We start from the raw sequence: 14,385 nt of genomic DNA, 5'->3' as shown, positions 1-14,385 counted from the left end.
TCCAACCAACAGGCTGTGAGTTTGAATACCACACCTTGAGCATGGATGATTCTGATTGCCTTTAGGTGGTCAATAACTTTTCACCTGGTGTGTGAGATCAGTGCCTGCTTATTGGAGGCCTGAAGTTTCTTGTTTGGTCTCTAGAATAAGGTTTTCAGATTATGTAAAAATGAATAAAAAATGCAAAGAAATTATAAAAATTAATAAATAAAAAAAAAAAAAAAATCCCTAGCCTGCCCATGGTGCTAATGTACCTTAGGTTTACAACTTTTCATGAGTGGGAGTCTTTCACACACACACAGTAGCTAGCTGTGATTTTCTTTCATTTATTTTTATTGTTTAATATTTATTTATTGGCATTAACTGAAGAGTGGAAATTAATTTGATGAAGTTAAAAGATTTTGTGAATATAATTTCAAATCTTTAAATGTTTTAAATATGTATATATTAACTTTTTCAAGATATCCAAGATATTTGGAAGATGCAACCTATAGGATATATCCAGACATGTTTTGCCACAAAAAATGCAACACCTCGCCAAGCTGCTATATGTGGTTTAAGCAGAGCACAACTAAAAATAAGAAAAAGTATTTTTTCTAATCCTGAGCATACACTTGCTGGAATATCTGGATTTTCTCATCTGTGGTATGTACAATGATATATGTATTTATAAATGTATATCGAATGTTCATTTTAAATTGACTAGCCAGTTTATTAGGTCATCATTATCCATGTCCTTTGGTTAGAAAGACTTGTATTTGAATCCTGTGTACAATGCAGGAATGTTTATAACAGCTTTTCACTTGAAGGGTGAGTTAGCTGGTCTCATATAGAGATGGTAGGGTTTTTCATCCCAGAAAACAAATAAGCTGGTCAGAACAACACATACAATTAATAGACATAATTATGCTGGCCTCATAGATTGTTTTGGCCATTATTCCAAACATTCTGATTCAAGCCATCATTGGCATTAGGTAAATAAATGTGAAGAGATAGAATACATGATTTGATGCAATAATGGGTTTAACAGTGACCTAAGTGACTTTGAGCATGCCATGATAATTAGCATCTGAATGCCAGTACAAATATGAAAACTTTTACCCTGCTGGAGCACACATGCACGTGCGTGCGCACGCACACACACACACACACACACAAAATCAGAGAAAACATCTAGTTAATAGCAAACCTGTGACTAGAAATAGATTGTTAGTATGTGAGGCCCATGGATTGTTTCCATAATTTCTAAGATGGTAAATAATGCAGCCTGCCATCCTGAATATATCAAATGAGCAGCACCATGCAATAGTGTTCTGCTAATGAGCATATCAATGTGTATTGTATTTAGCTCTCTCGTGGAGGTAGTGTACGATGTAGGATACCTGGGTATCCTACATCATACACTATATTCATGGAGACCTTCATGGAGACCTTAAAGACTCACTGCAGGAGTCTTAGGCTAGGTGTTATTGACATAATACCTGTCATACATCTCCTTAATCTCAGTCACTAATATGATAAAGTGGAGTGGTGGAAGAGAAGAGCAGTGATAATGAATGAGATGATAGTGAGAATGTGTAGAAAAAGAGGTCTTACTTACCTTTGAAAAATCATTGTAAAAGTTCTTCACATTGTAGATAAGATTTGAACCCCAGTCCTTCCAACTAAGAGGGCATTGAAGATTCTTTGGATAAATTTCTGGTGAAAGGCAGTGCATCATTCATATGAGTAGGAGTTGCAAAGAAAAATGACATCAGAAAGTTTACTTTTCTTTTAGTGCCATCTGGATGAGAAATGTGGAAACATAGATGAAGAGAAATTACATCCAGTGGCCTTTGCACAGGACAAGCAAGCCACTTGTCAACAGACAAGTGTTCTGCATTTAGCAAAAATTCTAGCACATGTTAGAAAACCAAAGTTAGGATTGGGTAGGAATTTTGATTGTACTGCAGTAATATATCTGAAGAATGGAAAACTTTAATTCGACCATGGAAAGAGGTAAACTCCTGGAGTTTATCTCATTTGATGGCTGAGGGATGGACAAATAAGGTGATGATATCTGCACTAGAGATGACTCTGCCCAAAATTATGGTCTGCGTTACTGAGAAAAGAGGTGACCATAACAGAGGTGGCCTTACTTCAAAGGAGAGCTCTTTAAGAAAATATTTAGTGCAACAAAGTATTCTTTCATATTCACTTGATTACAAAGTGAAAAAAGATTTAGTGTGTTGGGTGAGTGAAAAGGATTTTCTGGTATTCTGATTGGTAGATAGATTACTTGCATCAAGTTTTTCTTACAACATATATTCTAGTTTCTCTGCCAATTTAGTCATTAGAACAGGAAAAAGTGAACCATTTGGAGTTGTGGATATTAAAAATGACCAAGGAAGATGACTTCATTGTTGGGTAGCTGAACTGCAGGAAATCAAAGCTACAAGGAAAAGAATCAAAGAGATAAGAGTGAGTTTCACAGTGGTAGAGACAGCACATGAATGATACATAATGAGATTTGGAAATCTTAAGCTAAGAGAAGTTATAAAAGAGCTGGAAGATTTGGCATGCTCTGGCAAAGAACATCAGGCTTCACAGTACAATACATGTTACCTTTGTGGTAGAAGAAATCATACAGAGTGTAAGTTGGACAATGACAGTTAAGGTGCCTGGTATGATCTGCATCGGCATCATCATCTAATCCAATTTCAGTACAAGGGGTGCACTAAGATAATGTTATTACTACATGATTAAGTTTACATTATTACTAATTTCCTTTACTTTGCTAATCTTTCCTCTTCGATTCTGTTTAAGTGTGCCACCTGAGGTTAGCTCTGCTCACACATTTCTGAATGGTAACAGTGTCAGATTCCATCTTGATATCTTTATTTTTAATATGATTCTGCAATTTATGCTATCTGTTCACTCTCCTGATTTTCCTCAGAACTCTCACATCTGTTGTCCTCAGCCTTTGATAAGGCATTTTATTTCCAACCCAGCTCTGAGATCCATAAGTTAAAATCGGTTCAAACACTGTCCCCCACCCACACCTTACCAACCCTCATCTCCTATCCTGTCTATCCTTCCTAAAAATACTGTGCCCTTTACACTCTATACCAGTTAGTATGTCTGATTCTGATAGCCAGGTCTCACTAATGCCTACAATCTGAGGTCCCAACATATTAATCAAAGCAACAATTCCTTTATCTTCTAGCATTCATGCATAGACACAATAGACACAATAATCTACCTGCGTGTTCTTTCGTATTCTCTTGTCTGCAGTCTGCATGACACATTTGGACAACTTGTAGATCTCTACTCTAGTCTTCTCTAGTGCCTTATACATGTAGACAACTTTGCACATTTTTGATGGGTCCAAACTGGATGAACGCTAAGTCGAAATTGTTCTTTCCTCGTAATCGTTTTCATGATAATTCCCATTCTTAGCACAATTATATAACATTGTCGCTCTTATACTCATATTCTCACCATTCCCTCCCATTGTAATTTAGTTTTTCCCTGACTCTCTGTGCTAGATCTCATACCAGTCATTAGTTTTTCAAGACTCCTGATACCAAAAGTATTCAGACGTAGGCTGTCCCTCTTATACAAATCTAATCTTCCTTCAGACTTACTCCACACATCCAAAAACTCCCATCCATTTCTTCTACACAGCCTATGCATCAAATCGAGATAATATACTTACTATTTTCACTTTCTCACTCTTTATGATATGTCTGAAGATAAAACTGTCAACATTAATATAGTCCATAAGATAAACCTTACAGTACTCATATCACCTGAGCTTCAAGATTTTCAATAATTAATATGTTAAACACTGATATTCTTGTCATTCTCCTGTAGGGTTGGGACAAGTTAATGATCCTTAGTGTTGCCAGAATGCAGTCATGTCTTATTTTTCATAAGAAAGATCTCACTTCAGTTTACCTTACTTTTGGTGATACTTAGATGTGCAATATTTCTTTACTGAGCCAACTTATACTCTTTCTGACACAAGCACATTACATTCACTCACATTAAAATCTTGGTATCCATTTCTACTCCAGACACTAATTTTTACCAATTCAGCTCTGTACAAATCCCAAATCTTCCTAAAAATTGTTGATCCTCTCCTGAGGAGGGAATTTTGGCTGATTGATGATTCCTCTCTTGCAGACTCATTTTAATTGCTATCTTGCATATGGCTTTCTACAGATAATTCTGTTGGTGCCGTTCCACTGAACAGGCATCTGTCTTTTCTTCACTTTGCACTAAACTTGTTATAACACAAGTAACAGTTGTCTAACATCTTTTTACTGTTCATCTGAAAACCCACCAATCCTGCTTCATCTGTTTCTCTTTTATTCCATCGACCCATATTTTCTGGAATAGCCTTAATTGCAAAGTGTTCCCCAAGGACTGTGGTTTCTATTTATTTAAAATGATTACTAATAGGGTCTTTCTGTCTCTGCAGAAATGGAATGCTTCTGTCTATAGATAGTACTAATGGTACTGTAGGTCGGTGCAGAAAAGTATTTACTAAAATAAAGAGTCAAAAGGCTTCGCTTCGGCGATGCACATATTATAAAAATCAAGTGGATATTAAATCTCAAATCTAAATTTGAGACCAGTTTGAAACAGCTGCCAGACCAGTGAAACCTTATCAAAATGGACCAATAGGAGGCAAATATATGGACGCTTGGGCATAGCGATCATGTCTCCTATAAGGTCCGGCTAGGGCAACTTGTAAATGTCAGCGAGTGTATTCCTGTTAGTTCTCTGGTCAAATTTCATCCAAAACTTTTATAGTTTCTGTATTTGGCTTTAAAATAATGCTGGATTTAATAACCACTTGATTTTTATAATTATCAGTTAGTAATGTATTTTCTGGCTTGGTTGGCTAACTGCATCTATTCTCCAACAGGCTGTGGCTTTGATGTTTAAATGAATTATAATACCAGAATAAACTCATGTAAAATAGTCTTAGCACTTAAGGAAATTTCATGACCCTTTTTAGTTATTTTGCATTAGCTATTAGGTGGCGCATTGTCAGTTATTGTTCGATTAGCTTTTTACACGTATGGAAGATGCCTTTGATACTTAGGCGAAAATTATACTAATAAAATAATATTTTACATGGGTTTATTCCGGTATTATAATTTATTTAAATATGCCTACTCACAGTCTTTTCTTATTGAAACATATGGCTTTGATATTATCTTACTGTGGCATGGATGTTAGCAAAAGTTTTTAGCTGTGATTTTCATTGTTCACTGTGAAACCAACGTCCTGCTTACTAGAAGTCTAAAGTGGCTTTAAAAAGTAAAAGCACTCTTTGGTTTCTGTACCAAGGTTCCTGAATTATCTAATCCTTAGGCTATCCATGGTACTAAATATACAATAGATTTACATCCTTATATGGATGGAATGTGCAAAAAAAAAAAAAAAAAAGCTATAACCTGTGGTATCTTAAGCAGTTTATTATTATTATTAATGGAATCAAAAGACTCATCATAGGATACGTTTATGTAATTTTTCCAACATCATTTCCTGGAATGTATAGGATACTGTGATGGTCTAACATAAACAAGATGTCAAAAGTTTCCTGTTTTTTTTTTCCCCCCTGAATTTATATAGTTTTATTATTTTCTGAATGTTTCTGAATTTGTTGGGCTTTCTATTTGGTTAGTGCTTATCTGTCTTTACAGCTTTTTTTTTCCACTTTCACCTGAAAGTCTGTTTTGCTAATATTTTATTCTCCATTCTGTTTAAATAACCACATCTCAAATTAGCCACACTTACACATTAATTTAATACACTTAATCTTTCTAACATCTTAATTTTTTTTATATGGTTCAGCTACTGATACAATGTTTGTTATCCTATTTTAAAAAAAAAAAATCATTAAAATCTACATTGCTGGTATCAGTGAAGTCAAATGGAGTAATAGTGGAAAAATAATAATGCAGAGACAGTCATAGGAATGGAGTAGCATTTGTACTTACATAGATGTCGCTATAAATTTGAATGCCTATTTAAAGAAAGTGCTGAGGCCTTACTTCAATGCCCTAACTTGAATCGAAATGACTGTATTTCCTTATCAAAAATATGGGAAAGTTTAATCAGGATAGCACATTAATTTTTTAATTTTTTTTTTAAATTGAGACTTGTAATACCTACTTTAGTCTAATGTTATTTATAAATTAAGATTATTACATGAAATTGTGAATTAATACCTATAGTTTAATCATCACTCTGATGAAATTTTTCCTCTCTTTAATACTTAGCAATGTAACATCACGCGGCTCGTTCTACTTTTGAATGATCAATTGTTGGTATTCCACCTTGTTAAAAACTGTTCCTATGTAGCCACTGAAGATAGTCTGTTATTTTCAGACTGAAATATTTGGCAAATATTAAAATAATCTTGTGTTTACGTGTCTATAATTCTTAATTTGTATGAAAGCATTCAAAATGCACTTAGCAATGCAAAAGCAGATGACATAACTATTGTAAAGTAGGCTCAGAAAAGATCTCTTCCTGCATGGGAAACCAAGGCCTGGGGCATAGAAATCCAAGAGGAGAAAGATTAATACAGTTCTCTGAAGAAAATGATCTGGTAATAATAAATACTTTGTTTAGCCAACCTCCTAGAAGACTTTACACATGGAAAGCCCTGGACAGCTATAGGAACCAGATTGACTATATAATGATTAAAAAAAAAGATTCCAGAATAACATCTTACAATCCAGAACATACCCAGGGGCTGATATTGGATCAAACTACAACCCTGTGGTCATTAAAGTATCAATAAAATTAAAGAAAACAATGAAACATACAAGATAAATTTTTAAAGGAACTGGCACAATCCACTGCTATTAACGTTCCTGATTCTACCAAGTATCCATACCCTAAAGATGAGATTGAGGATAGATGGCAGAAATTTAAAGAGGACATAAAAAAGGCAGTAAAACAAAAAATTTTAAATTTGAGAAGAAGATGAATAAACCCTGGATGAACAACAAGATACTGAAAATGATGGAGGAAAGAAAGAAACACAAAAATTGTCCTGAATACAAGAACTTAAACAAGGAGATCAGGAAAGAATGTAGGATTGCAAAGGAACTATGGCTCAACAACAAATGCAAGGAAATTGAGCTTTTGGACAAAAAGCACAAAACCAGAGAACACCATGAAAAAGTTAGGGAGCTAACTAACAAATCTTGGAAAAGGGTAGGTTCTCATTGCATTGATGATGCCAGTGGAAACATCCTAATGGAGAAAGACAAAATAAGGGATAGGTGGGTAAAGTATTCAAAGGAACTCTACAATCATGATAGAATAGATAAGCTGTTGCAAGAAAATTTGGAGGGGGGCTTACTAGTCTTACCTGGGAAGTAACAAATGCCATTAGGAAATTGAAATCTGGGAAAACTCCAGGAATGGATGGAATTATGGCAGAACATCTAAAGGCTTTAAATGATAAGGCTATAAGATCACTGACTGACATATGTAACAAAATATATGAAACTGGACACCTGCCAAAAGATTTTAAGCACTCGACATTCCTACCAATACCTAAAAAATCTAAGACAAGTGTGAAGAGTGCAGAACAATCAGTCAGATAGCAAAAGTTATGTTATATATCATGCTAGAAAGAAATAAACATAAAACCAAATTGAAAATTAATGAAACACAGTCTGGTTTTCAGGAAAATGAAGGAACTAGAGAAGGACTCTTCAACATTAGAACTATTATAGAAAGATATTTGCAGAAGCAGAACATAGTCTACTTATGTTTTATTGACTAAACACAAAGGTCTTTGGCAATATATAACATGAACAACTAATAGAATGCTCAAAAAATTAGAGGTAGATAGTAAAGATACCAAATTACTGATAATCTATATTGGGTGCTTGAATAAAAATATCAGGAGAAACTTGGGAAGAATTCCCAGTAAAGAAGGGTGTCAGACAAGGTTGTGTTCTTTCTTCTATATTGTTTAACCTCTATACTGAAAATATCTTCCAGCAATTAGAAGAATTTAAAGGAGTCAGCATAGGAAGCAGAAATATAAACAACTTAAGATATACAGATGATATGGTACTGCTGGCTGAAAATAAAAAAGATGTTCGAAACCTACTAGAAGAGATGCTGAAACTAAGTGAAAAATATGGACTTAATTTCAACTTCGAAAAAACCAAAACCATGCTGGTAACAAGAAAAAAAAAGGGAAAATACCTGATATAAATATTAAGATCAGAGGAAATACCTTAGATCAAGTAGAGAGTTATATATATTTGGACCAACTAATTACAGTGAATGGAAAGTGTGATAAGGAAATATTAAGGATAGAAATCGCTAGATCAACCTTCATTAACATGAAAAACATTTGATATAATATTGATGATCATCAATATTGAATACATGAAACCTCAAAAGTCTGGTCTGGCACAACATAATATTGACAGTAAACACAGTATCCAGTGGGATGCAGCTCATCTTCTCCATAGAAGCAGGTTTAAATATGAACGCCTTTTCAAAGAAAGTTGCAAAGCCCTTTTACATCAACCAAATCTGAATCGGATCAATTCTCTCACCCCCCCCCCCCCCCCAAAAAAAAAAGTTTGAGAGATTCTTATTTTATGTAATCATCAAAAATAGTTTTTAATAATATTATTTATTAATATTAATTTCTAGCATGTGGCAACAGTTTTTAATTGGTAAACCACCGACTGCTGTTGTACCTTTTATTCCTGTTTCTTCGATTTGCTTGTTTCTACGCACTGATAATGTGCTGTTATTTCATACAAAATATCTGTACTTTCATTTCATTAAAGTTAATTACTGTGGTTATCATGTAATTTATTGTTTATAGTCATGCCACAGGTACCTTTAAACATTAGACATGTTATATTTCTGGTTTTGTAATATATAAGTATTAAACTTTAAAATTTATTGCTGCAAGTTATAAACAGATTCATTGTGATTTTGATTATATCATACTTTTACAAATTATATGATTTTTTTTTATTTAGGTTAATATTTATTTTCCATAAAAATTCTGCAAATGGAAATGAGAAGTTTAAAAAGGCCAAAGTTCAGCCGCCTCGGTTGCATGGTGCTCGTGTTGGTGTATTTGCTACACGTTCCCCTCACAGATTTAATCCCATTGGTCTGACATTAAGTAAACTGGAGAAAGTAGATGGTAGGTAATGTTTCATTCTTTTTAAATTGCACATCCCTGTTGTCAGACTTATTGATAAAAACTGATAAAATATTTGTAATGTACTCAAACTTGATGGAATATGATGCCAACTGTGTATATATGAGATAATATGAACTTACCTTGATTGGCTGGGTGGATAGCATATCTATTCTGCAGTCTATAGGTTTGAATTGTACTGTGCCATGGATATTTATAAATGTCTTTTAGGTATTAGCTAATTTTTGCTTAGTGTGCAAGAACACCAAGCAGAAATCAGCTAATTGCCTTGCTTATTGGAGGTCTAAAATGGTTCAAAAATAATTATGTTGGGTCTCTAGAACAAGGTTCCTAGATTATCCAACATTTAATCTGTTCACGGCACTAATGAGCTATAGGTGTACAACTTTTTATGGATGGGATTGTCATAAAAAATCTGTTTTCAGGAAATAAGCATCCAAAGTTTTCAGTTCCTGTAGACCTACTTTTGATACAATATCAAATAGATTAGCTTAAAGTATTCACATAAATTCTTGCTGCACATGAATCATTGATTCAGTTTTTACATATTATAAAACATCTGAATTTTGTTGTTGAATTGAAACTATTGCTATTGTGACACCTCCTAGTTGAAATAGGACAGACGTGCACATGCATTAACTTTTTAAATAGATGTTCTTAAATTAAGATATCACAAGCTAGTGCCTTTACTAACTACAGGGGATACTTAACATGTGTCATTTCGACTTTACGGTGGTAATCTCATGAATAATTTAAAAAATAAATTTCGACTTGAAGCAGTGCGATGTAAAATTCAAACGTCACAGGCGAACTTGTTTGTGAGCGCGGCGGAAGAATACGCCATTACGCGCCATTTGTTTGGGAGAGGTGGCATCGCTTGAGTCCCAGCACACGCTCTTTGGGTACCGCGTGCTTTGTTTACATGCGCTCTCACTTTTATGTTTGTGTTTTTTTGTAACTTTTTACCCTTCAATATGGCTCCCAAACGTAAGGCAGACTCTTCCAATGGCAGTGTGTCGAAGAAAAGGAAAGCCATTACATTAGAAGTGAAATTAGACATTATTAAAAGGGCAAAAAAGGGAGAAATGCCAACGAATGTCGGCTGCACGTTGAACTTAAGTCGTATCACAGTCGGGACTATTATCAAGGATAAAGTTCGCATCCTTGAACACGTGAAAGGATTGGCACCCATGAAATCGACTGTGATTACGAAAAAGCGTAGTAGGCTCATGATTGAGATGTAAAGACGTCTTGTTCTTTGGCCGGAAGACCAGCATTAATGCTGTATCCCAATTAGCCTCATGTTAATTCAAGAAAAGGTGAAATTATGTTCTTCTCCCTTTCATTTTCCTATGGCCTAGTTCTGTTTCTTGATATATACGTATGACTTTAGGGTGTTTTAGGTTAGGTAAGTAACTTAGGCTATGGTAATTCCGACTTGCATTGAAAATTGCCTTACATCGGTCCATAGGAACAGATCTCCGACGTAACTCGAGGACCCCCCTGTATACTCTTCAGACTTCATCTCTGTGGAATTTTGAAGACACTGTGAGATGTCGTGCTCTCCATTATCTTTCCTTAAAGTCATTTGTTGACAAAGCATTCACAACTACCTCTGGCAATCCATTTAACTCATTCACCGCCCTCCAAGCAATAGATCTAGTTATCAAGCCATTGCTAACCACACTTTTACACAACTTCTACGGATGAGCCTTCTTCTTTCTCCCATCTTATCATGCATTGAAAAATTTCTTCTGCATCTTCTTTCTTCTCATGATAGACTAGCAATCTGGGCAAAGGTGAATCAATGTCTGTTTAATGTGACAAAGTGTAAGGTTATGCATTTTGAGATGAAAAGATTACTAGTTGTATACCACATTTATGAAACTTTTAGTCCTAAAGGGCTGGAAGGATGGGGAAAATAGTTCCATTGCATAAAGGAGGCTCCAAGACTGATGCAACAAATTACTGACTGATAAGCATATCAGGAGTCATTATCAAGGTATTGGAGATGTTAATCAAGAGCAAAATACAGGAATAGATAGATGGAAATGGGATACTGTGTGTGTGTGGGGGGGGAGACAACATGGTTTTGTGAAGGGTAGGTCATCCCTCAGTAACTTGCTCATGTTTTATAGTACAATGATGACAGCTGAGTTGTACAAAGGTAATGATGGATTTACAGTGATACTGCTGGACTTTGCAAAAGCCTTTGATAGGATACCACATGGAATTCTAATCAGTAAACCACAGCACATGAGGATAGATATAGGATTGGTGAGGATAAGAGGATGGTTGATGGAGATATACCAGAGAATAGTTTATTCAGCAGTAGAGTCCAGAAGAAGTCCTGTGACTGGTGGCATGCCACAGGACTCTGTTCTTGTGCTGCTATTGTCTAATTTGTACATTAATGATATAGGAAAAATCTAAGTCCATTGTTTGCTGATGATAGAAAATTGGATAAAGCAATAGTTAATGCAGATTATGTTAAAATTTTGCAGGATGATTTGGATAGACTGGTAGTCTGGGCAAAGGAGAATGGATGTTAGTTTATTATGACAAAATGTAAGGTTATGCATTTTGGGGTGAAAAGATTCCCAGCTGTATGCCACATTAATGGAACTGTGCTCCAGGAAATTGACAAAGCCAGAGATTTGGGAGTGTTAGTGAAATACTTTGTTAGAATACCATGACAAACAGGTTATTAGTCCTCTTTATTGAGCCTTGATAAGCCTCCATCTCGACTACTTCATGCAGATCTGGTCACCTGGGTTTCTTGGCAATGAGGAAGAGGTGGAGAGGATCCAGAGGTGAGTGACTAAGATGGTAGTAGGTCTATGGAATGAACCTTATGAGGACAGTTAAAGATTTGTGGGTTACAGAAACTGGTTGAGAGGTGGAAAAGGGCTGATATGATTGAGACATACAAATTACTGAAGGGTTTTTACCAGATTAATACAAATGAAATTTTCCAGAACAGGGTCTGGTGGTGCGAGAACTAGGGACTAGCCTTGGAAACTGTGCAAGAGTGTAATTATGAAGGGTGTTAGAATTAGATTTTTTGCTTGGAGAGTGGTAAATGAGTGGAATAGGTTGCCAGAGTTTGTTGTGGGTGCCATTACTGTGAATGAGTTCAAAGCAAAGTATGATATATGCTGTGCAAATGTTGGATAGTGCTTGGCATGATGTTTAGGGCCTCCCTCGATGTGTCGAAGGACTGCATTGAGTAGCCCATAATAATAATAATCTCTCCTGTTAAACTCCTTTAATAGCATATGTTTATACCATATCCTCTTCTTTTCTATCCATCAAGCAAATTTTGTAACCTACAAAACTTCACTTCGTTCTCATAGCCATCATGCCAGAGACCTATCATTTTGTCCAGATCTGCTTTTTATGTACCTCCCATTCATATAAAAGCTTACTGTAAACCTAGAATGCATTTGTACATATAAGTGGACTAAGGACTTTTTTTTTTTAGTCCAGAAACCCTGCTCTAGGGACCAAACATGGACCTTTTTCAAGCTACTTCAGGCCTCCATTAAGCAGGGATGTGGTCTTGCACCCGGTAATGAAGTTCATCTCTCACCTAAAGACAATTATAATTTGTCAATTATGATTTGAACCCACAGCCTGTTGGTTGGAGAGCAGATATGCTAACCACTCAGCCAAACCAGGCCACTCCACCACTCTCCCATCACCAAGAAACTGTAGAGATCAGATATAGGCAGTATTCCAGATAATATCAAAGCCTTATTAAGAGGGATACTAACTTTCATATCTCTATTTTCAGTGTACTTTAATGCATTAAAGCACACCAAACTATAATCCAAGTGATCCTTTGATCTATTTTTTCCACTTTTGTAACTTTCCTTCTCAGCTTCAGCTCCATATCCAATATCATCTCCAAATCTTTATGCCTGGGGTGCTTAAGGGTCAGAGCTGTATAACTGAGATGAGACCCACATAGCCTTTAAAGGAATGTGGAAAACTGACCAGAGCTGCTGACTTAATGTCCAATCCTCACCTTCTTGTGGTGCACCCTGTTAGGTATCTACCTGGATACTGAATGAATGAGGGTGGGCTGGCAATTTGGGATTTAGCCAACCAAATTCTTATTGGCTTCAACCAAATATAAAATGATGGTACAACATGACAGAATTTCATGCCGGCTGGGGCATCGCCTGGTTAAACAAGGTCCCCGTTGTTTTTTCGCCAGGGAACCAGGGCAAACAGCAAAAAGTCAGCTACTGGAACAAATCCTAAAACACACCACAACTCAACATAAGAAGCCTGAATGGCAAAGAAATGGAGCTAGCTGAGGAATTGGATAAGTACCAGATCGACATAATAGGGGTGACTGAAACAAAAAAGACAAAAACTGGTGAGATCTTTCTGAGCAATAAATACAAAATGTTATATTCAGGCAATGACAATGAAGGGAAAGGAGTAGCCATAATATTCAACAATAAATACAAGGCTTATCTTCTTGAATGGCAGGCAGTCTCAAGTAGAGTGATGTGGGCAAATATCAGAATGGGAAACTGGACAATGAGACTTATTTGCACCTATGGTCTCACAGAAGATTCTACTAAAGTAGAAGTGGAGGAATTTTTTTGAGGTTTTAGAGATAGCAACTGACACAATGAAAAAGGAAAAGTTGGTCCTTGTTGGGGATCTAAATAGCAGAGTAGGAAATGATTGTCAGACATACAAAAATATTTTGGGAAAATTTTGAGAAAATAGCAAAGCTAATAATAACGACAAATAGCTGTTGGATTTCTGCTCCGGACATGGACTGGTTATTACTAACACCATGTTCCAACATAAAATTGTGCACATATTCACATGGAGAGAAGAGACAAGGAATAAGAAAATTCTCATTGACTATGTTATTGTTGATGTTTTCTCCTTGGTGTCGGACACCAGAATATACAGTGGATTTGCAGTTGGAGGTGATCATCATTTCGTCTTGAGCAGGATAAAATTGAATTTCATACAGAAAAGAAAAACATGTAAGAAAGTTTTAAAGATAATAAAAGTTGAGCAGCTCTCAGATGTGAGCTGTAGACTAAAATACACAAACATTATTCAAGAAAAAATGAAAGAGTTTGAGAACCGGAACCAAACCTTGGAGAGTCCATGGCAAATCCTGAAGAAAACAT

General features: G+C 35.6%; 1 protein-coding gene across 4 annotated transcripts in view; it reads left to right on the top strand.

The window, feature by feature from the left end:
• The window catches only part of LOC150099712 (uncharacterized), a 140,510-nt gene that overhangs the window by 34,819 nt on the left and 91,306 nt on the right, over window positions 1-14,385 (top strand). For all 4 annotated transcript variants that reach the window (XM_090403853.1, XM_090403852.1, XM_090403851.1 and 1 more), the window contains exons 3-4: window positions 462-645; window positions 9,030-9,199. In XM_090403853.1, the coding sequence (XP_090259979.1) occupies window positions 462-645; window positions 9,030-9,199 (354 nt within the window). The remainder of the gene's footprint in view (window positions 1-461; window positions 646-9,029; window positions 9,200-14,385) is intronic.

Source organism: Typopeltis vanoorti, chromosome 14 (genome assembly GCF_054136105.1).
Source record: "Typopeltis vanoorti isolate ZY-2024b chromosome 14, IOZ_Tvanoo_1.0, whole genome shotgun sequence".
Lineage (NCBI taxonomy): Eukaryota > Metazoa > Arthropoda > Arachnida > Uropygi > Thelyphonidae > Typopeltis > Typopeltis vanoorti.
This window is presented reverse-complemented; position numbering and strand designations above follow the sequence as displayed.